This window comes from Fonsecaea nubica (assembly GCF_001646965.1).
Source record: "Fonsecaea nubica strain CBS 269.64 chromosome Unknown Scaff75, whole genome shotgun sequence".
Classification (NCBI taxonomy): domain Eukaryota; kingdom Fungi; phylum Ascomycota; class Eurotiomycetes; order Chaetothyriales; family Herpotrichiellaceae; genus Fonsecaea; species Fonsecaea nubica.
Genome location: NW_019173748.1, coordinates 16,267 through 37,453, shown reverse-complemented (window position 1 = coordinate 37,453; position 21,187 = coordinate 16,267). Strand labels below are relative to the sequence as shown.

The following is a 21,187-nucleotide window of genomic DNA, read 5'->3' as shown; positions in this document are numbered from 1 at the left end:
CCTGCCCTGGTGCTCTACACGTTCCAGGAAGATACACCAATCACAGGAGTGGTCGAAGGAGATGAACCGAGCTTCGACACTACCGTCCGGGAAGGCAAGCACTCGGAAGGACGATATCACCGCGGATTTATCAACCAACACGTCGTTCCTGATCGGATTGGTCCTCTTGAGACATAGGAGTTGGCAACGGTCCGATTGGTGCTACGTGGATCTTTGTAGGACCCGCTGAGGCAAGTAGCGATCGGATGATCTTGACTTTGACGCGAACGTAGTGCACATGGTTCTGCAACTCGCCGATATGTCTTGGGTTTCGGTTCCCATGGGAAACACTGGAGTGAGAAAAGGACTTTGGTTTCCGCTAACGTGTAGTCCCGAATAGATGGCACCGTTCAATCCAACCTGAGCTATCGCTGGACGACCAATTTCGCAATTCTTGAACAGAATAGACCTCGTACATGACGACTGACGGGCTTTTTAGCTGCTAATTATGCTGTCGTCTAAACGTATCGTGCACAGCTGCTCTCGGCAGTGATCCTTCCAGCGTTGAATGTAGCGAATGTTGGAAGAATCGACGAGTGCGGCCCGCAGCCTTACCGGCGTATTCGCTGGCTTGAGCTTCGTGGCATTGATGAGGAGACCTTTTGTGACCTGGACTGACCAGCGTTACTGAAAGACTTTCATGTGGAAGCCGCACAATGACATTGAGTATCTTGAGCGCCCAGAATGCTCATTCGATCGAACATGTATTTGGAAGCTGGGCCCATTGTTCGGACTTCCAACGTTCTGGTTGTTTGACTATGGGTCCAATCTTGGTTTCAAATACACAATCCGTGAAAGAATCTTAACAGGCAATATCCTTTGCCTTGTACTGCGGTGTCCTTGATCATGGACTTGTCTAATTCAGCTGGCAACCAGAGAGCAATACCGCAATCGTCGTTGCTGTTGTCGTTGCTCACATGATGCCAACTGGCAGTTTCCTCCCACACTTCCCGGGGAGGACAAGCAAGATAGATATGGTTGCGGAGCGTTGTCTTATGTTGGATCTGTTGTTGTCAGTATGGCCGATATGCTGTTTTGTGTCGCCTCCATCCTGTGTTGTACTGCAGAAAGGGCCGGGTTACTGCTCTTATCTCATGGTAAGTATTCCTTTGTGCTGGCATAAATGTTATCGATGTCTTAGCACTAGTTATGCTATATACTGACACTATCTTCGTCAATTTCAAGGCATCTGTTGTTAAAGGTTGATCATGGGTGAGGAGGGATCAACTTTGCAGGAGAATTGATAGGGTTGCACCACCGATCAATCTGAAGTATCATTGCCCACTTTGTCATCCTCGACATCCTCGTCATCTAGAGTATCGATTAGATCTTCGAGCCATTCATGGGTCCAGATTGCAGGTTCTTCAGGCTTAGTTTCATCCCGCAATGTCCAGTTGAACAAATTCCGTGTAGCCGAACAAGACAAGCTCTCACCACGAGAAGCAACTAGTGCCATCTATGGTCCGCCGTTGTTAAACGCTGAGTGACAACATTTTCTTAGTCGGAGTCGATACAGTAAGTGAGAAAATCGAAGATTGAATCCTAGTGTCAGGTATCTGGCTTGTTTGGCTATGACTCCTGTATCGGTTACGTGACCGTGCCCATATCCTTGCCAGACCCAGTTGTTATATGTTCAAACGATGCCCACAAAAAGCGTGACTCTGAACCTCGATTGCAGCACTTTTGAGAGTCGTTGTCCCGAAAGGCTTCCAGGGACATAATGGTGGTGACCCATGGTGGCTCGATTCAATGTCAGTTAGGTACATCAGGCGAAACTCATCCTCGCGGCGAATCAGCTTGCAACCGTCGCTGTCCTCCAAACGCTGCACATTCCGGTGGTACCAAGGATCCATGAACGACCGAGGAGACTGAGTCCATTGAGTGGATTCAAGAGATATTGATGGCAGATAATTCCCAGCAATCTCAAACAACCTGGGCAGTAGGCTGGTGATTGTGGACCCTAACCAGAGTGGTGCAGATTTCGGCCAACGTTGGGGCATGATGCGGACGATAACATCGTGTCGCTGCTCCTTCAGCAGACTTGGAACAATTTCTTCCACGGGTGGAACTAGCCATTCACCCGCAAGGTTGCAGGTCACGCTGGGTTCCCAAAGACATCCAAGCATGCAAGATGCTGCTGTCTTTGGGACACAGCTGTATGCCATGAAATGTGGTAGGTCGTCTTTGCCTGGCAAAAGTCTGAGCAATGGTGAATGATCGTTTGGACTAATGTGCTGACGTCTTGTGTGCGTAGACTTTAGCCGAGGGAGGGTGATGGGAGCACCGAATCTTCCTTGCTCGGGTATTGTTAGTGCAGCAAATAATGCGGCCAAGAGTTGGTCATGTGCGTTGTGGAGTTTGGCGAATTTGTAGAGATAGTGCTGCGCCTGTTCCGAGGCTGGAGGGTGGGAATCCGTTGGCGAAGAGCTCCTCAGCAGAGCATGGCGGATCTGGATTCGGGGAGAACCACTCGTTAGATGGCATGACCACATGGGATAAAGTCTCGACCAGAACGTTTGAGAGCAGCGCGCCATCCATACCCTTTGGCCAGGACGGCCGCCCACCATTCGACACTCGCCAACATCTGCTTCGCCGATAGATATGAAGACTTCACTGTCGCTATTGCTCAGAGTCACAGAGGTATTGCATGTAGCCTTCTCTTCATCGTAGCTGATATGGTCTTGCTCTGACTCTTTTCGCAGCTCGATCAGCCGTGCGTAAAGCACGTAAGCCCAGCCCAAAAGAAAGGCGGATAGGTAGTTTTCGTTCACGCTCGTGCGATGACATCTCTCAATGCCCGACCCCTCTGAAGGTAAATCGTTTGAGAGGTAGCAAAAAGTTAGGAGAACCGATCCGATAATGATTTTCTGCAGTGCTGATGTCTTGATATTTCCGCTGAGATCACACAGAGGCGCGTCAAGGCCTCAGCTCGAGAATCCCTCGGGACATATTGAGGTGTCACTGACTAGCTCTTCGGTTTTTGCGCGGCTTGGGAGAGCTGGTGTTTGGTGGAGGAGGCTACTGAGATTGAGGCAGAAGAAGGAAGCACGGATGAGGAGTGAGTCCCATTGGCGTCGGGAGACGTGGAGGACAGCGGAGGACTCCTCAGGACTAGGTCGGAGCGGATCACTTGCCCAGCCATTCATGACTTGAAATTTATGTCCAATGTGAAGTGTTGGAAGTAGGCCGGCTGAGGCGGAGTTGATCAATCCCGCCCCCAAGGATTTGAATGTTGAAGGGTGTCTCGATGATCTGGTCCCAGTTCTTGCTTTCCACGGCGTCACTTAAGAGGCAGGCAGAGTCTGCAAATGTGGCTTGCATTTCGAACCGAAGTAGGAGTTTCACTCAATGCTCCCATGAAAGACTCGGTCGGATGTGTCTGTTGCTGAAGGACTCCGAGGTGTCGTGTCCGTGGAGGTTGATCTTGGTCGAAAGATTACACAGACGAGGCGCGTTCAACCACTGAAGACTTTGACGCCAAGCCGAAAGCAAACTGCGATGCGCGCGGTGACCACTTTGGGACGTTGAGTGTTGGTTTCGTTGGAATGTTCGCTTCTTGGCTGAAAGGGATTTCTCCCTTCTTCTTCTGCTGCTGGTCTGATACTCATAACGTCTTCGGCCTCTCCCTCTATGATCCTCTCCGCCGGACTTTGACCTTCCTCGCAAGACCTTTTCGCACTGGTTGGTACTAGTTCATCAATCAATACGACCATTCTGAATGACCGTGAACAGACAGATGCACAGGAAGCCACTTTTAGTTTTTGTGTCTTTACCTGTTGACAGCCTTCTGGACTCGAATGAATTAAGGCTGGCAACTATTACTGGCCTCGGATGGTTGGAGTCCATTTTGAAGGATTTTCTTGCGTCCTCGTTGGATGGTGTCTTCGTCGCTTCAGTTCGAGTGTCGGAAATGAAGTGTCCTGGCTTGGCTGGTACGCCAACCTCCTCGCAGACAAGTACGATAGGATCGAGAGAACCATGTTCCCGACGTCGGTCGACAAGATGCACTGGGACGACGAAGTCAACGAGTGACTTCTTCCGTCGAACGAGCAGTCCAAGTGAGTATCTTCGTGCAATTCAGATCGGTATGAACCCCCTGAGCACTTGCAGCCGATTGATTGGAATTGTGCGGCCTGTAAATCTACCGCAGGAATCTATACCAACATCAGACTAGTATTAGATCCCGTACTAGGGTTAGTTCTCCGCTCGTATATATACTCCGGTTTCTTCTTACTCTAGTATCTCTCACTCGCTATCCGGCCGGATTCTTCATTCTCTTCTTACGCTCTATATTAAGTATCTTCTAGGAGTGGGAAGCTCCGGCGACTTTATGAAATGTATGTAGGATAGAAATAAGCGGTGCCGTAATGATTCCGCTAACGCTATCGTTCCGAGGAGAATGGTGGCCGACCTCTCTATAGCTAATGCTGTGAGATTTGACTGAGGACTAAGCGAAGAGTTGGAGAAAAGTAGAAGTGGGAGCCGCAGTAATAGTCATATGACGCCAAACCATCGCCATCATTTCATCATCCCGCGCTGTCTAGTGTTTCCTTTCGACCTCAGCAGGACTAGGTACCTCGCAACGGGTACCTCCTGGCCACGACGACGACCCCGGGCTTCACTTTGCGCATGGGGCTCTTCCCGTACTCGGACACGTACATGAACCTGGCCTTCTGCATGATTCTTACCAACAACCTGACGCTGCCATCTCAGAGCTTCGCGCCTCTAGGTATCCGCACTCTTTGAGCAAGATTTCCTTCCTCCTCGAGATTCTATTGACGTAGAAGGTCGATATGGCGTGGATGGCCACAGAGTTGAGCGTGTTCGCAAGCATGATCGTTTGGCACACGCTGATCCCAGTGTATGCACACGGAGAAGATCCTGAGCATAAGCACGATTGTCACCATCTGCGTAGGCAACAACACTCCCATGAATACGATCGTGCACCCTCGCAAATGCCACCTCATTGTACCTCACGTTCGGGTTCTTGTTCGTGTCCGAAGATATACCCGGCCTCGTGTTCTCGAGGTGGCCGGAGATCGCGTTTAGGTTCTCGGGCACCCTCTCGTACGAGATGGAGGTCATGTGTCTGAGTGGGGAAGGTGTGCCTGTTGTGTCTCGACGTGTGTGCTGTCATCATCATCTCCCCGAACACAGCTAGGTCCATCTGTATCAGTCCGTCGTGCTCATCCCCACGCCACCGACTCTAATGACGTGCGCCATCTGCTCCAGCATCATGAAGATGTTCATGTTCAGTATGTCTTCATATCTGTCTCGATGTTCTGGGCGTTGGGTCTTTCCCCAGTCTTACAAGCGCCTGGCTCTGTCATGGTGGACGTCCCACAAAGTACAACGAGACGGTGGAGAGCGTGTGGACCTTCGACGGCACGTACTCGTACAGGACCCGTAAGGCAGTCGTCCGGAACGAGCAGCAGGAGAGGGACAAGAGGGAGAGGGCCTTCAAGATAGTCGCCAAGGGCACCATGATGTTGAACCAGATGTCCAGGCCCATGGTCGTGGAGTAGTACTTGTCGTTATTGTTGAGGCGGCTGGGGTTTCCGAGTATAGACATATTCACGAGCGAGATCATTGGATAGATATGCCTAGCTTTCGCCTGCAACTCGCTCGTGATCTATATCATCAGGCGGACCTTGGTGCTGGGGAAATGAGCGAATATGGACTGCAGCGCCAACATGCGGAGCATCGAGCGGTCGATCGGGACCAAGATCGTGCACGGCACGCCGTCGACGTCATCGCCGCCCTGAGAGAGAACTTCGGTGAAGACATCACCGTAATCAAATCTCTGACCGTAATATTCATTCTGTGTGGTCGCATGATCGAGGTGTTGACTGCGGACGTGCAGATCGACGACTTCGAGGACAGCAGCACCACGGCGAGCGTGTGAGTCATGGCCCCGGAGATGGGAAACGGGAACTTGGTCTCTCCTTCCCCTAGCTCCCGCTGTGTTAGCGGCCAGGCTCAAGATGCTGGACATAATCGTGAGGCACAGCTGGACCGACAGCTCGAAGATGCCCAAGTAAATCCCCAGACCATGCATAATGGCGGGCTGGTGTGCGTGGCAAACTCCAGGACGCTGCAGCAGACGATGCCATTTCGAACTCGAGACTCGACGTAATGGCAGAAGGGCTATGCATTGAGGGGAATATGCGCGCGGATCCTACGAGCATCAAGTACATAAGTCATGCATTGCGCCGCCTGGGGAGGTCAACGAGGTACTCAGCACTTCCCTCGTTCCTCTGCAGCCGCTCTGAAGGCCAGGATATACTCGTAAACGAGGAATCACGCCTTTGGGGCCGCCGAAGCATCAGCGATGTGGAAGCACGCAAAATCCAAGCTGGATGAGCAAGCGATGGGTGTCAAGACCACAGAGGAAAACCTAGACATCGGGGCTGGAGACATTTGAGGAGGGTGTGAGAGACGATTGGATTGTGGTGGCATGTAGAATTGCCTGCTATACACGGGTCTGTAAAATGGTCTTGGCTTGCAGAGAGAGAATGTCGCGGTGATTTTAAGATTCCCGCTATTCCATTTCGGGCTGTCACCTGCCAAGGCATGGATTTGGCCCCCAACCTTGCACCGCAGCGACAAACGCAGATCTAACCCTCATTCTAGAGCCTGGAGGCTCTCTGTCCGACGTCACTCTTTGGCAACGCGGCTCGACGGACTTCTAGCAGTGGCTGCTGCTGTCCTCACCACTGGTACGTTGCTTGATGGACACTATGCTCGATGGCACAGATTTTGAGTCGTCCCGCAGAGGGCCCTATAGATGGCGCCAAATCTACCATCTACAGCTTCTCTAGCACGGTGAGATCTCGCCCGGACGACATCACCCGACTTCCCGGGGCGGATGATCTCCACGTCAAGGCTACCTATCACAATCAATGAAATGCTCAGATGTTTGGAAGTACCTACAGCCCGGTGATGGGTGTTTGCCGGCAAAAGATGTATTCTAACGACCTAAATACATGCTTTCAGTGACAAAGACCTCGTCCGCCGGCTCATTTCATACGGAGTGGACTTCAATGCCCGTGACAAGTATGACCATACCCCTCGCCCTCGATGACTGCACACTTCGCTCCCATGAAGATCCTCATGTTGCTGCTCGGACTGGTTGCAACAGTCAGTCCTGGCTATTATCTCCACTGCACCGTCACAGCGAACCGGGAAGACGAGATGGACAACAATGGTGCATCACACAACGCTCTCTTTCTGGGCTGATGAGAAAATCAGAAGCAGCTTTGCTGACGAAATTACCAGGCTTGGAACTACACTGCACACTCCGACCTGCGCACGAGGTCGGGGGACGACTAGCACACCGGAAAGCATTAGGAGTATCAATGTAGGCTGCCGCTTTAGCTCAAGAATATGCGGGCCTCTCCTCGCTTCTCTCTGATGGAGGGTGCGCCAGTGGTTAGACATCAAACAGTCTTGGTCTCCAGGAGCTCGGACACGGTGGCTATTGACAACCTGAGGCAACAGAGCCGGTGGCAGTCTGACAGGCATCCTAGGAGGAGTAAGGGGTGGTTCGAGGCGACCTATAAAGGCTCCAGCTCCGGCGCTCTGCTGAGCGAGAAAACAGGCAATAGGGCGGGTCGAAGACGTCAATCCGAGTCTCATAGAAGGCAGAATCATACAAACTCGGCAGGATTCAGCTAAGGAGACATTGGAAGAGGCAGCGGCGCTTATCCTGCAGTCATGTTTGAGCAGCAAGTAAGCAGGCAGAAGAAGAAGGGTCGAGAAGGGAGCGAGTATTTGGGACAAGTCCATCGATGCATGGAATTCAATGCTAACTTCGACTGAGAACTTGAGCCATTCACTCAGTATGTTCATTACCCAGTTCTTTGAGCGTCTGAATCACATCCGCCATTGTATTGAAGTGACCGTGCCAACAAGCGTGTGGCAGATTCGCCAGGTCCGGGAAGCGATTGGCCAGGTAGAGCTGTTCGACGTCGTGGTCCCTGTGTCGCGCGTCCTTGCATTTATCCCGTAAGGTGGCGTACCCGTGACAAGTTCGTAGACCAAGCACCCATACGCGAAGATGTCGGTCTGCTCGCTGATCCGCGGCGTCGCAGGTCGACAGCTGAACCACTCGTAGCACGAGTTTGCGGCATTACTGTCCACCCCGCACCCTTCAAAGTCGATCAACTTGCATCTACCCTGGTCTGAAGTGTCCTCATTGACCACGATCACGTTCTGGCAACATCCTTGCTGTGCAGGTGCTGCAATCCCTCGGCGATCTGGCCCATCTAGTGGATTTTGCAGCATAACGACGCCGGGACTCCCTCGCGCATCATCCGCTGGTGGACTGTTCGCTGGGCCTCTCCTCGTTCCAGAACAATAGGGCGTCGGCTATCATATCGAAATATTCGGCAATGCGGGGATGTGAGCCCAACCGCTTATATATGCGGCGCTCAATGACATCTTCGCCGTCGTCGTAGTGGTGTCTTGTTTAATGGCTTTGTTTTCGTCGATTCCGTACACGATGTTTGATTTGCCGGCACTCAGGTATTCCAGCTCTTGAGGAGGGCGGTCTCTCATCTGTCGAGTTCGGCGGCAGTGGTTGGGCTGGATATGATGTGAGGGCAAGTATCAGCCAATTTGTGTAATGCGACCAAATCTCACAGCTGAGTACATAATGTCGGCAAGGCAAGGCCGTAGAAGTGATGGTGTGCGAGCGACGTGTTCAAGATTTTGATTTTACTGGGTAGCTTGGATTGGTGTATGTAGGGACTTGAAAAGTCTCCTGAACTTGGACACGCGTACTCGACATGAGTCTATTTCAACAGCAGATACAAGCAGGTAGATAGGTGGAACAATCAGATCGAGGTGGCCGGAAGACAATCAGAAAAGCGTGTTGGAGCGTGGTTGGCCGGTTTGTCAGTGGTCAGACCGAAGGCGAAGTCCAAAGGAGCCACGGAACAAAGGAGCAAAGAACAATTCCTCACATCCAAGCATACAAGGACATCCGGATCCTCGACCTCGTACAGAATCAGCATAATGCGTAGGTACATAGTCCTCAAGTTGTTGTAGTCCCGTTGAACTGGGCACAAGGGCCCAAGACCCAACACGAGCAAGGCCTCTTTTCCTCATCGAAGCCACGACTCTACCATCCTAATGTGGCTTTGCATGTCCGCCGAGTCTCCTTGGTACGGGTTGTTTCCTTTGGAATCCCTTGCAGCAAACATGGAGGCACTGAGGCAGGCACCAAGCAAGGTTCAAGCAACCATTGCCAGATATAGCTCTGTATCCATGGGCATTTATTGAATTTGCTGGCTCTTTGAGGATTTTATGGCTTATATGTGTACACATTGCCGTCAGCCATTGTCAATACATTCGCATGAACGTCGACAACATGACTTGATTTGATTGTATTTGACCAGCTGGCCAGCTACTGAGAACCGCACGACTTGACCACCGTCTTTGACCGAACGAGAGCATTGGGCCGTGACATAGAGATGGTTGTACGCGTATACAGATATACATGCAACATATATATTCGTAGCGTAGCACCCATCGAGAGTCTTGATGCGGTCATCATCATCAGATACCGATTTCCTCTCCGCGTGAGTTCGCTTCTGCACGGTTTCTATGGAGGATCGGTAACTCCACATCATCGAGAGATATATGTCCCTATGGTTAGCTTCTTTCCTAGAGAATACCGCTGCCATGAGTAGGGAAGAGGTCACGAGATATAACACGTAGAATGCGACATGCAACATGCAACATACGTACTTCCAGTCAGCCAACCGCAGTCTGACAAGAAAGCCCCTACATACCGAGAAAGGCAAGGATAAGGACAATGGCGAGGGAGAGACAAGCGTGAACAAACCAACACTGGTCTCAAACTCATGGGGGCAGGAAGATCCACCTGTCTTCCCCTTCCGAGAGCCGCTCAGGACAAGGCAATCACAGAAAACCTCCGTCAGCCCGCTTGAACTGCAGCTACCCATCTGAATCCGAGTCTGTAGATACCGCCGCCAAGGACAGCCGTTGAAGATACCGCTCTCTCTCATCGAGCTTCGAACGGATCATCTTGTCCACGTCACTGCTCCAGTACAGCGAAATATCAGGGAACTCAGAACTGTCATCACCCGAGAACCGAGGCATGACATTCTGCTTGGACATATTGTAGAACCCCTTCGTCGTTTCGAGCGCGTGGAAGAACCAGAAGGACCCATTGTTCCAGTTCTCCTCCACCATGGCACTTCGTGTGGTCTCCGATGGCGACGTTAGAAACATCTCCTGTTGTCGAAACTCGGCCATGAATTCTTCGCGTGTGTTGCAGAATCTGTCAAGCGGGGTCTTGCCATACAAACAGTCGACCTTCTACCCGGTCAACCAGTAAGGCGGTCTCAGCATCTCGGAATGGTGTGAACACGCCCATTCCAAGTTTATCAGACTCTCGACTTGCCACTGCTCGTTGCCGAAGATGTTACTCTGGTGCAGATCCGTGAGACCGAGGAAAAACGGGCCTCGTGTGGTCTTGGGGTTGATGAACTGGGGCATGGTGGACCTCATTAGACCTACGGCGGACATCTGTCGCCTCCCGTCCTTCTCATCGTTCATGGAGTTTGGCTGATGCAGAAGGCGGCTGTCATGGTACGCTAGGAGATCCAGCACGTAACTCTCGGTGTATTCGTTGGTTCGTAAAGGGTTAATACCTGTTGGAATGCCTTCATTTTCGAGTGCTTGGAGTTGGAAAGTTAAAGGGCGATTGGAGAGTGATATGTATCCCTGATCTTCAATGGTAAAGGAGCCAATTCGAGGCTGGGGAATCTTTGCTAACGACACTATGATACCGGACAGATCCTTGAATAGGTTCCGCCGCCGTGATGGATCGTATATTTGAGAATCGAATGTTTCAGAGAGCATTTGCCCACGCTCAATGTACTCCAGTACAAGGTAACCCACACATAGAGATAATGTTCGACAATCCCGGGCAAAAGACGACGCTAATGGGAATCTCGCAAAGGTGCACAGTCGGTTGGCAAACGATCGACAGAGCCGGTATAAGAATGAAGCATTCTCAAGAGGTGTGAACTTCTTGTATTTAGCCTGCATCACTAAGGCTCATCCAGACAAGCAGGCTTACGTAGATTTCGGTAGAGGCGCCGAAGCCCAAGAGCATGGGGATGGGGACATCCGGACAGTGTTGGTGAATGTAAATATAGGTTGTCGCCTCACATCTGACTTTCTCGTCCATGTTGCCTGGGAACAAGTCCTCACCAATTTATACGGGAGTGGGACACGGAATAGAACTCGTTTAAGCCCTTTCCAATCGACATGAATAGGAACACATAGATTGAAACTGTCGTGGTTCCAATCGGCGACCCCTGAAAGCTTGCAAGCATTCACGTTGACGTTGAGACATTGCGCAACAATATGAAGAATTTCATTCTCTTTCTCAAGAAGCATGACTATCAACTGGATGCGTTCCTCTGGGTATTGAAACATATGGAGGACGTTGTTTTCATCGTCAAGGGCTTCTGATACTCTCATCTTCTTCCCGACCAGCTTCACCCATCGAGTGGAATATTCCGTGGGAAGCCAAGTATTGGAAATCAAACATCTAGTCTGGCAGTAGATGGACGAGAGACCGGATTTCGACGGCTCAGGTCACAGGCGGGGTGACGGTGTAGGGACAGAGCGGATCGCAGCAGGTGGAGGTATGGAGAAGATCGCAGGATGAGGTGGAGATACGGAAAGGCTGTCGGAAAAGGAGTTCGATGTCAAGGCTAGTAACAATAGCACAAACTAAAACAAGGACTAGGTAGACGGACCGCGCGCGATAGCCCTGAGTGGATAGATGTAGCTGGTCTGAGTCTTTACGTGAGATAATGACAGTGAGCGGCGTTATCTCACGTGAGGGACTGGACCTTGTTTCGCGTGGGAACACTAATACTACGCTAGTCCTGGTTAGGAAGCTCCCCGGCGTCGAAGAAGGAACCTTTACCGAGAAGCTGGACGGCCGCATCGCGCCGCTTTAAATACAGCAGCCGCCTCGTCAGTATCTCAATAAAATGGCGTGATACACTATCCCGAAACGGAAACGGAACCGGGCTCTAATAACGAGGCAGAGGCCAAGAATCATTCAAGTTGATGGCAGGAGGCAGCGCGTCATTGATCTTGTGTTGACAACGTCGACCCGAGGCGCGACATCCCTCTCAATTGAATTTATCAACACTACCTGTACAAGTAGGCACTGAGAGCGCTCTGCCAGGACAACTGATCACGCTGCAGGCATGCACAGCGTACCACGTGACTGCGCGTGCGCGTTACATCTTGTGAAAGGGTGCAATCCTCACTCCCGACCCTGAGAGCTATTACCCTCATCTTGCCACCCGAATCATTCCAAAAGTTGTATTATTTCATGGCCGTCGCGTAAGTCGGGGCCTTCTTCTCGATATGAATACTGACACCTCCGCACAGAAGCTCCCATACGTCAACTTCCCCCTCGTCACCTCAGTGCTCCCAGCTTCAATATCCATGGAACCACTCCTACCCATCGTTCACCGAATCGGTCTTCGTACATGTCGATGGCACAAAAGTAACCGAGAAGGTCATTGGACAAGGCGCAACAGGGATCGTCATTGAGCAGGGACACTACGCATTGAAGGTGCCTTACATTTCGAGACACATCAAGATTGATGGAGTACCCGTGGAGCTGGGTTCCTTGACGCCAAAGGAGGGCGAGTACGACGACCGAATTCCGGTTATTGAAGCGATTGGAGTTGAGAAGGCAATCTATCGAAGATTAGGTAGCCACGATGGTATTGTCCGCTGCTATGATCTCGAGACATCCGACCCTTCGATCCGAATGGAGCGGATGAGCGGTGATCTTCGTCATTTTCTGAAGGAACAGGAACCACAACTACCGCGCAGGATTCTGTTGTCCTGGTTTGCCCAACTAGCACACACAATGGCCTATATCCACGAACACCGGATTATCATTGCGGATATTCGATTGGACAATCTCCTCCTCAACCACACTCTAGATGTGAAGTTTTGCGACTTTGGAGAATCAACCTTGATGCCGCTCGAATGGGACCTATCTGGGACTGACGAGCTTGGTTATTCAATCTTGAATGACATTGGGCAATATGGCGCGGTAATGTACCAAGTGATTACCGGACGTGAGTGCAAATTCGACCTGACACGGAAAGGATCCGACAGTTTGTATTCAGGGCCACGACGAGACGACCTCCCGTCCACCGAATCTGTCTGGCTAGGCCATATCATTGAGAACTGTTGGACTTTGGGGTTTCAGTCCTCCAAGGAACTCGCCGCAGCGCTGGACCGGGCACCACTTCCTTGAAATCACGATTTAAGATATTTGTAAGAGAAGACTGTTTCGCGAAAAGAAGGACATCGATGACCAATCTGGCATACAGTACATGCCTGTCCCTGCCGGGTTCGTCTTTCTCCGATTCTGTCTCAGCTGGAGACTTGTCCAAGATATTCTCTATCCCACTCGAATCCCGTCCGACTTGTCGCTATTCATTTGACATGGTATTGACATTGGCTGGTCCCATGCCGGCTGCTCTACCACCAGTCTTCGGCCTGTTGAACTTCTTCCCGCCAGAGTACAGACATCTTGTGATCGATGGTTGGGACAGTTCCCGTATCTCTTCTTGGATGAGGCTGGATGGACGTGCTCAACCACATGTGTCACGCCTTCCCGATCGCGACCATCGTCTTGTCATTACTGTATGGCTTTCTTTCGATCACTGAACCCGGAAACGGGGTGATATCAGTATGATCCGAAAGAACATGTTCGGCTGGCGGTTCGATCAAACCCCCGATCGTCTGTAGTGTTGTCATCCCCCTTTCGACACAAGGTCTGTCAAAGATGAGCAGCGCATTCAGGACGACCAATTCTGACCTTGCTGTGCTCCAAGCTCGGGGATTCTGGGCTGGCGTAACGCTGTAAAAGGTAGAAGAGCAGTCTTACTCGTTGTCGCGATGAAAGCTCTCGGCAACGCGGTCGGCCTCGTACTCGGGTTGCCCCGAAAATTTCCTGGAGTCAACCAACGGCTGTCGGGGAAGTTGAGAGGCAGCGGAGGCTGTTGAGACCTGGTTTCGAGACTCGTTCTCCAGTCCCGGTCAATGGTGAGCTCCCGGCGACTTTGAAGCCAAGCGGGACCTTTCCAAGCTTCCTGACAAAGTTGAGACTCTTCTCCTCCACCTTCAGCGTCTGGACAACCGACTCGAAGTAGCCAGCTTCTCGTCTGGCTCTCTTCGTAATAGCGGGCTGCTGAACATGGGGGAAAGAAGATGGATGTCTCGAGCGCACGTTCGCCATCTCTTGGAGACCTTCCTCGCCGGCACTGCTGATGGAAGAACTGAAGTGACGCAGAGGTTGTTTCGGGAGAAATCAAGATGTCTGCGATATTAGCTAGGAGTGGCGAGGAGATCGTCCGGTGAAGCTCAACTTTGACGCGTCGCTTAGAGCCTCGCATCGGCCGCCAGATCATCTGACGAATTGGACATGTAGAGTCAGGAACCAAGCTACGTTGTCGTAGAGACAATCGCTGGGACTCTTCAGCGTTTCCCAAAGGACGGCATTGTCACCTTTTCATAATGCAATACCAGCTCCGGAAACAAGAGGGCGCTCGGCATTGATCACGGTGCGGTGAAAGGGACATCCTGCTTCGGCATGCGGCTCTCCCTCGAGATGTACTGATGGCGCCTTTAGTGCTTTCCAGAGGCATTCCATCACCCCCAACCCAGCTCATTTCGCACCATCAAGTGTTCAGATGACAAGTCGACTGGGGTATGCATTCGCGGCCACTACGTAGCATCACTCGAGCAGAGCCACGTCTCGTTCGGGATAGTTCTGTCGGGCGGTTTGTACCATTTGCAGTGCTGATCTCGGACTGCCTCCGTATCAAGTTCGATCTTCGGTAGAGTCCCTGCACGACGATGGCGCGTTGCACCAGAGAGTCGTCCACTCCAAGCGTGCAGGGCGTTGCCTTAGCTGTTTAGCAAGTCCAACTCCAGTGTGAAGCCCCGAAGTCGCGCTCGTGAGCACGATTCCTCGCTCATCGCTGCGTGATATCGTAGAAAGTCACTCGGATCTAGAATTGCGAGGAGCTGCAGATTTTCGATGTCATTCGACAGTCTGAAACGCATCCAGATTCTCAAACCCGGCCAAAAGCCTACCTTCTTCCCTCCGACAATGCCTTGTTTGCCTGCCGTATAAACCGGCCCTGATATTTGATGGTGCTTGTTCGTGTATATTTGGATCCTCGGACGCCGTCGCATCGTTGAACTCCGCATGGGTGGATTGGATCACAATCGTTAGCAGCAATGAGCCACGCTGAACCACAGACGATTGCGGCCTGTGCTATACAGAAAGGGGATCAAGTGAAAATATGACTCTTTCCCAAAGGTCCAGAGTGCAGATTTCGCCAGAAGCCTTGATGAAAGTGCCGTGCGTCAAGGTCGGCGTTGCTGCTAGCAATGCTCTGCAAGGGACAACGGTATCGTGTCTGTGGACAGGTAACGTCGTATAGAGGCAACGGACGGGATGGAAAATGTAAAGCTTTGTTCTGGTCTCGGGTTTGACAACATTGATTGATTGGACATAGAGGATGAGCGGACACCGTGGAACGACAGAGTGTGGCACTTGGTCCCATTCGGCATGAGGATTCAGACATAGCAAACCGGCAGTATCAAGCACGGTGAAGAACATTCAACTCGTTCGATTGCAGTGTTTTGGCTACCTGTTCCATCCGAGCAAAGTCAAGCTCATGCAATAGAGCTAGCTGATGAACTCCGCGCCCAGGTCTGAGGAGTCGTGATGATACAGCCCAGGATTCCCAAAGCCATCCAAGAAATATCCATTGATATCAAGGGCTTGAGTGCAATACCCGTCATAATTGTGCTGCAACTCTGGTCCCCGTGGAGACGGAGACACGGTATAACGCCCACGAAAAGCCTCGAATGATGAGTAGGGCAGAACCTGAGACCAAGACGGAAATGAACGTGTCGTTTCCTCTCGTGCATTCTATCGCACGCAAGGCAAAGAAGCTTCCGGGGCGGTCTCGTCTGGCAATTCCAATCTTGTTCCGAAGATATGGACGTGTCCCATGACAGTCTCCCGTCTTGAGATATCGCCAGTCACACCCAAAGACGATGCGGTCCTTGAAAAGACGTAATAACTGCACTCCTTCACACTTTCAAATAGTGAAAGAGCCTCGCACGAGGACACGGACGGCACATGCAGAGCATTCTAGTCTGAACCCTGCACCCGGAAGGTCAGCCGTGGTGCTTGTGTATCCCCATCTCTTAACTTGCCTCGGGATGCGGTGGCATCGCCCGCCTCAGTCGCCGTTACCTTGCCAGCTTGCTCAGAGGTACGATTGGAGGCGACACGACGCGGGTTTGGTCGGGGATCGACCGAGACGAGGTATGGGGATCGACCGAGATGAGGTATGGCTGTCGCCGGGAGTCATTCGTCGTGTTTACTCAATGTCGTTGCCTACCCAGAGATAGGTTCCCGCATCCAGGACAGAGGATTTCCTTCAGAAGATACCATCACATTTGAAGGCTGATGATGGCTGCGCTCATGGAGCGCTCTCTGTTGCTGTCAGCTCGAATACAATCACATCGCGTTTTGAGGGCTCAAGGAGTGGCGGAAACAGGATTGCACCCAATTACACCTGATCAAGATGTTTCTAGATGTGTCCATTTATGTGCGTATCACGTCAAAGACCTGGTTCAAAGTAATGTCGGTCAATCTGGGGGAATGGGCTCTCATTGTGCACGAAGATGACGTCGCGAAGAAATCACCAGAAGAACAAAAGGACACATGCCGGCCATGGGGTATACGTTCAAGTAATGCTCATTCAGACTGATCGGAAGCATTCCACGAATGTTGTGCCACTGCGCGTGCAACAGGGATGGGCCGTGAAGAATATATCGAGTCGTCGACATTGAGAACGCAGTCCGGGACTAGTGAGACTTGGCATTATCGGCTTACCTTCCGTCCGGGAGCGGAAGCACACTTTGATGATCATCAAGCGCTTTTCGTGTCTCGCAAGCCGACGGCGTGGTATCTTGGGATATTCCTCAAGCCTTCACACAAGTTGATTTGCCTAATTGGTTTCTGCATAATCATGACTGTCATGGCATCTTCTACAAATTTCCAGTGTCGACCCTGGCAGTCGCAATACCCAAGCGGTCACGGATAATTCTTGTGGTAGCACCGTGAAGGATGTCTTTCGACGCGCCTACCACTGGCGCCCCAATCCCACCGATGAACCTAGAGTGATCGGAGCAGCAGCTAGACCGAGCGGGCTGCTGCTGATACCTGGCTCCCACAACGTGGTCACAAGTGAAAGTGGTAACGATTCATTATGAGTCTTTTGCCCATGCCGACGCTAACTACAAGGAACAGTGACATGAGGTGCAAGGTCGATGACAGGATCACAAATTCTGCAATGTTATATACAGCATTAAGAAACGGGCGAGGCGAGACGACCAAACCAGCGAAACTCATGGACGTCTGCTTCCCGATCCTCCACCTGCCACGGCCGCCAGTCGAATACCGAGATCGAATACACAAAGGAAACACCGCCCATCCTGCCGTTTGCAAATCGGTCCTATTTACTCCAGGGCAGCACAATACCTCCTTTTGTTTAATACATGGTATAACTGAAGGCCAAAAATCGGGTGCGGAGGTGCAGCCATACGCCGGCGCAGCCATCAAGAGTACAAATACAACGGTCATCGCGGCCAGCAGTTTTCTTCCAGCCGATAGGCGTGCTTGCTGTGCGCCGATATGTCGTGGAAAGCATCTGCGAAAGAGAAAGCTTGAGTTGCATAAAGGACGCGTCGGTAGCGCATAGACTCTGGGTCGGGACGGGTTCATGCATGGCTGGCAAGGATCCAGATGTATGTCGCAAGCCATGCGTGCCATGCTTGCCATGCTATCATTCGCCCAGCCGCTATGACCCGAGCCGCTTTATGCAATCCAGACAACTGAGCTCGCTTGGCGAGAGGGCATCTGTCGTTTGCGGGATTCTGATAGTATCGCCGTCTTTCCGCCAAACCTCGGAAACCTTCGAGGCTTGCAGCATAGCGCGGACGAGGACCTGGGTCCAGGGGTCATCCAGAAAGGCGCTGGCGATCTTCTCGCCGATAAGCATTGTTGATGGCTCCCCTTCGGATTCGGATGTCGAGAGTCTTGCGAGCCCCGAGATGATGCAGACCGCTTTCATTCTCATGTTCCAGAGAGTCGCGCGGAGCTTTTCGGACAATGTCAATGGCTTCATCACAAGCTCAATCCGTTCTGTCACGTCAGCCAGAAGGAGACAGGCCAGGTTCCATCGAATCCCCAGGTTTATTGTGCACGAGGAATCGCAGATGCTGAGCGGATCGGAGGAAAGCCCCCCGTATCGCTTGTTCCCGTGGTTGTACACGTCCACAGCCTCGAGGATGCATGTCTCAAGCTCGGATTCTGGTCGTCGTCGGAAGAGCAGAGCTTGAAGCTGCGTAACTTTGCGGAAGAGCAATGTTGTGATTGGAGCGCCTTCAGCACCCAACCGGGAATGGCAATCTATCATCTGTCTCCCTTCTGGTGTTTTGATCACTTTGACCTGCTTCATTTGCATGTTGGAGAGCTGCCATAGCCCAGAATTCTGTTCAACGTTTGCTTCCGCAGACTTCTCACCCAGAACGATCGCACAGTCTTCGTCGTGGATGAGGACTGGACGACCGTCAACTGCGGCTGAGATCGTGTCCAGCACCAGACCGAGACTGAAGAATGATCTCAGGTATTGCTGGCCTGCGTTGGTGCTGGTAAACCCAGCAGCTGCGCTATCTCTGCATTGTCGGATCAGCTGGTAGAGATCGGAGATACCCCGCCGAATGAATCTGTTGCCAACTTGCCGGCTATCTTGACGTGGAAATGCTATTCCCGACGCCGCCTCGTTGGCGGAACTCTCATCGTGTCCTGAAGACGTACGATGGATCATCCCAAGTATAAAGTTCGCCAGGATGACCTGAAAGGAAAGAATGTCGGGGCTGTTATCGATAGCTGCTTTGGCTCTGGCCAAGAACTCTGGCCGACAGCCATTATCGAATCCGTATCTCGGCTCCCACCTGTCGGACCTTGGATCAATCCCCTGGCTCCCGAACGCCGCAATTGCCGTTTTCAAAACGCTCCAGGCACTCTCTTGATGCCAGGACATCAAATCGGCGTCGAGCTGCTGGGCCATGTCAATCAGAGAAGGCGACGACTTGTCTTCTTGAACTTCCGCGTCCAGGCCATCGGTGGGCACAGAACTCAGCCCAGCAATCCACCATTTCAATGGGCCCTCAAAACGACGCAAATAGTTCTGAAAGAGAATGCTATGGATTCTTGACTGCGGTTGTCCACGGGAGGGGTCGGCCGGCGGTGACCATAGTACCCTCATCGGAAAGCTTGGTTGTTCGGGACTAGGAAACATTTCCTGTGGTGAGGTGGACCTGGATCGCGCAGAAGCAGAAGCATTCTCGTTCGTACGAATGCCGAAACCTTGGAGCAGAATGTCAGCGAAGTCAATGCAACCGCCTGCGTCAACGTGAGAAGTGCGGCTGGTGTTTGATGTTCATAATCCAATACCGCTAACAGGGGACTCACGCCGAGTACATTCTTCGCCCTCTGTCGCACAACTGAAACACGGTGTGCCCAGGCTACAGTCAACGTCCCGAGTCGCGCAAGCGACGCACCTCGCCATTTTCCCTCGTTTCGGCATCGACGCTCGTGACCGATTCTTGCACCATTCTTGATGCTCCCTCCAGATTTCCCTGCGAACCGGTCAGCGACTTGGTCCCTTCAAAGGATTCAGGTTCCGTCTGTGTCCTACCTGCGGCTAAAAGTCTTGGGGCAAAACCCGCAGGAAAACTTGGAGTCCTTCGAGTCTGGCAGCCTGTCAGCGACATCAGATGCTGGAAACCGGGAGGGAGCCACCTACGGGCTCGGAGATGACGCAACATATCCTCGCGCCTCCCAAAAGACATTCCACATGAGGGACAATATGACCTTCTCTTCTGACCAGCTGGCCGGGTCTCCGGCTGGGGCTCACCAGACGTGAACCTTTGGTCGTGACCGGCCACCGCGTGATTGAGGCTAACGTGGCTGTGCCACTCCGGTCCGGATACGAAACTATTGTTGAAGATGTACTCAACTGGTTGCTCGCTTTGGGGACGGAGGAGGTCTTGTTGCTGTTGGGGGGGTATATGCATGATGACTTGGTCAATCATGGGAGGATTTGTGAAAGGGATCGGACCGCTCATGTCGCCATGGTGGAGGTTGAGGCCGTTTTGCAGGCTGGGGGGGATTCTCATGACCACTTTGTCGATGAGCGGCTCTTTCGAGGCTGGCGATGAACCAGGCCATTCTCGAATTGACAGGGGGGTCGCATAAAAAGTCGGATGGGGCTGTTCGTCTTGCGCTGCGAAGCAATCAAAGGAATCGAGGTATTCATCTCCTGCGACAGGTGCGTCAAAGGAGATGGGTGAGAAACTACTCACGTCCATACAGGGCGAGTCTTGTTCGGAGGGTGACAGCTTAGTGGGTGTTGCAGATGGGTATCTACAAAGGCGCAAAATGCCATGTTTAAAGCGAGGAAGAGAGAGAAAAGGCTGTGGGGTGACTCCTTGATAGCAGCAAAGAGCTCGAGCGCATGTGCAGATTCATGCTCGTCTCGTGGTCAAACGTGGTTTGAGACTTCGCTCACGGCCGGTTGCACTAGCAGCAGACGGAGGAGAATGTGGCTCTGGCTCGTGCGAAGAGCGCGTTATGGTGTGGTGGTAATCCAAGACCGATCGTAGCCAGTCTCCTGCAGGTCTAGTAGCGATATCGAGACGAACAAACCAGATAGCGGCTCTGTGCACCTCCATACGAGTCTTCAGCGCAAGCCCAACATACCGTTCAAACGCGCCAAGCTCCACTAATATTGGACAGAATGAGACCGAGGTTCATCTGATTGGCTTAGACCTCAGCCTAAACATCCTCTTCGGGACTAGCTGATTTGGACATTCCATAACGAGGCTAGATGCAGTTGCAAGGGGTACAAAACGGTAAGGGGCTGGCGGGGTTGGCGGGGTTATCACGGACTGGTAAGCTGGCCACGGACAT

The 21,187-nt window shown here is 52.0% G+C and overlaps 7 protein-coding genes across 7 annotated transcripts; 2 read left to right on the top strand and 5 right to left on the bottom strand.

The window, feature by feature from the left end:
- Window positions 1–5,211: 5,211 nt before the first annotated feature.
- Window positions 5,212–5,611, bottom strand: AYO20_08860 (hypothetical protein; the record flags this gene model as incomplete). The annotated part of the gene is made up of 2 exons (XM_022647134.1): window positions 5,212–5,334; window positions 5,384–5,611. 2 exons carry the CDS (start codon window positions 5,609–5,611, stop codon window positions 5,212–5,214), a joined length of 351 nt encoding a protein of 116 aa, XP_022496878.1.
- Window positions 5,612–5,638: 27 nt separating this feature from the next.
- Window positions 5,639–6,175, top strand: AYO20_08859 (hypothetical protein; the record flags this gene model as incomplete). Its single annotated transcript, XM_022647133.1, has 2 exons — window positions 5,639–5,940; window positions 6,010–6,175. The coding sequence occupies 2 exons, from the start codon at window positions 5,639–5,641 to the stop codon at window positions 6,173–6,175; spliced, it is 468 nt and encodes a 155-aa protein (XP_022496877.1).
- A 1,698-nt stretch (window positions 6,176–7,873) lies between these two features.
- Window positions 7,874–8,325, bottom strand: AYO20_08858 (hypothetical protein; the record flags this gene model as incomplete). The annotated part of the gene is made up of 2 exons (XM_022647132.1): window positions 7,874–8,018; window positions 8,093–8,325. 2 exons carry the CDS (start codon window positions 8,323–8,325, stop codon window positions 7,874–7,876), a joined length of 378 nt encoding a protein of 125 aa, XP_022496876.1.
- A 1,677-nt stretch (window positions 8,326–10,002) lies between these two features.
- AYO20_08857 (hypothetical protein) lies at window positions 10,003–10,323 on the bottom strand (the record flags this gene model as incomplete). Its single annotated transcript, XM_022647131.1, has 1 exon — window positions 10,003–10,323. One exon carries the CDS (start codon window positions 10,321–10,323, stop codon window positions 10,003–10,005), a length of 321 nt encoding a protein of 106 aa, XP_022496875.1.
- A 63-nt stretch (window positions 10,324–10,386) lies between these two features.
- Window positions 10,387–11,263, bottom strand: AYO20_08856 (hypothetical protein; the record flags this gene model as incomplete). Its single annotated transcript, XM_022647130.1, has 2 exons — window positions 10,387–11,115; window positions 11,153–11,263. 2 exons carry the CDS (start codon window positions 11,261–11,263, stop codon window positions 10,387–10,389), a joined length of 840 nt encoding a protein of 279 aa, XP_022496874.1.
- A 1,167-nt stretch (window positions 11,264–12,430) lies between these two features.
- Window positions 12,431–13,375, top strand: AYO20_08855 (hypothetical protein; the record flags this gene model as incomplete). The annotated part of the gene is made up of 2 exons (XM_022647129.1): window positions 12,431–12,441; window positions 12,490–13,375. 2 exons carry the CDS (start codon window positions 12,431–12,433, stop codon window positions 13,373–13,375), a joined length of 897 nt encoding a protein of 298 aa, XP_022496873.1.
- A 4,636-nt stretch (window positions 13,376–18,011) lies between these two features.
- On the bottom strand, window positions 18,012–19,830 carry AYO20_08854 (hypothetical protein; the record flags this gene model as incomplete). The annotated part of the gene is made up of 3 exons (XM_022647128.1): window positions 18,012–19,641; window positions 19,688–19,719; window positions 19,777–19,830. The coding sequence occupies 3 exons, from the start codon at window positions 19,828–19,830 to the stop codon at window positions 18,012–18,014; spliced, it is 1,716 nt and encodes a 571-aa protein (XP_022496872.1).
- Between the last annotated feature and the right edge of the window lie 1,357 nt (window positions 19,831–21,187).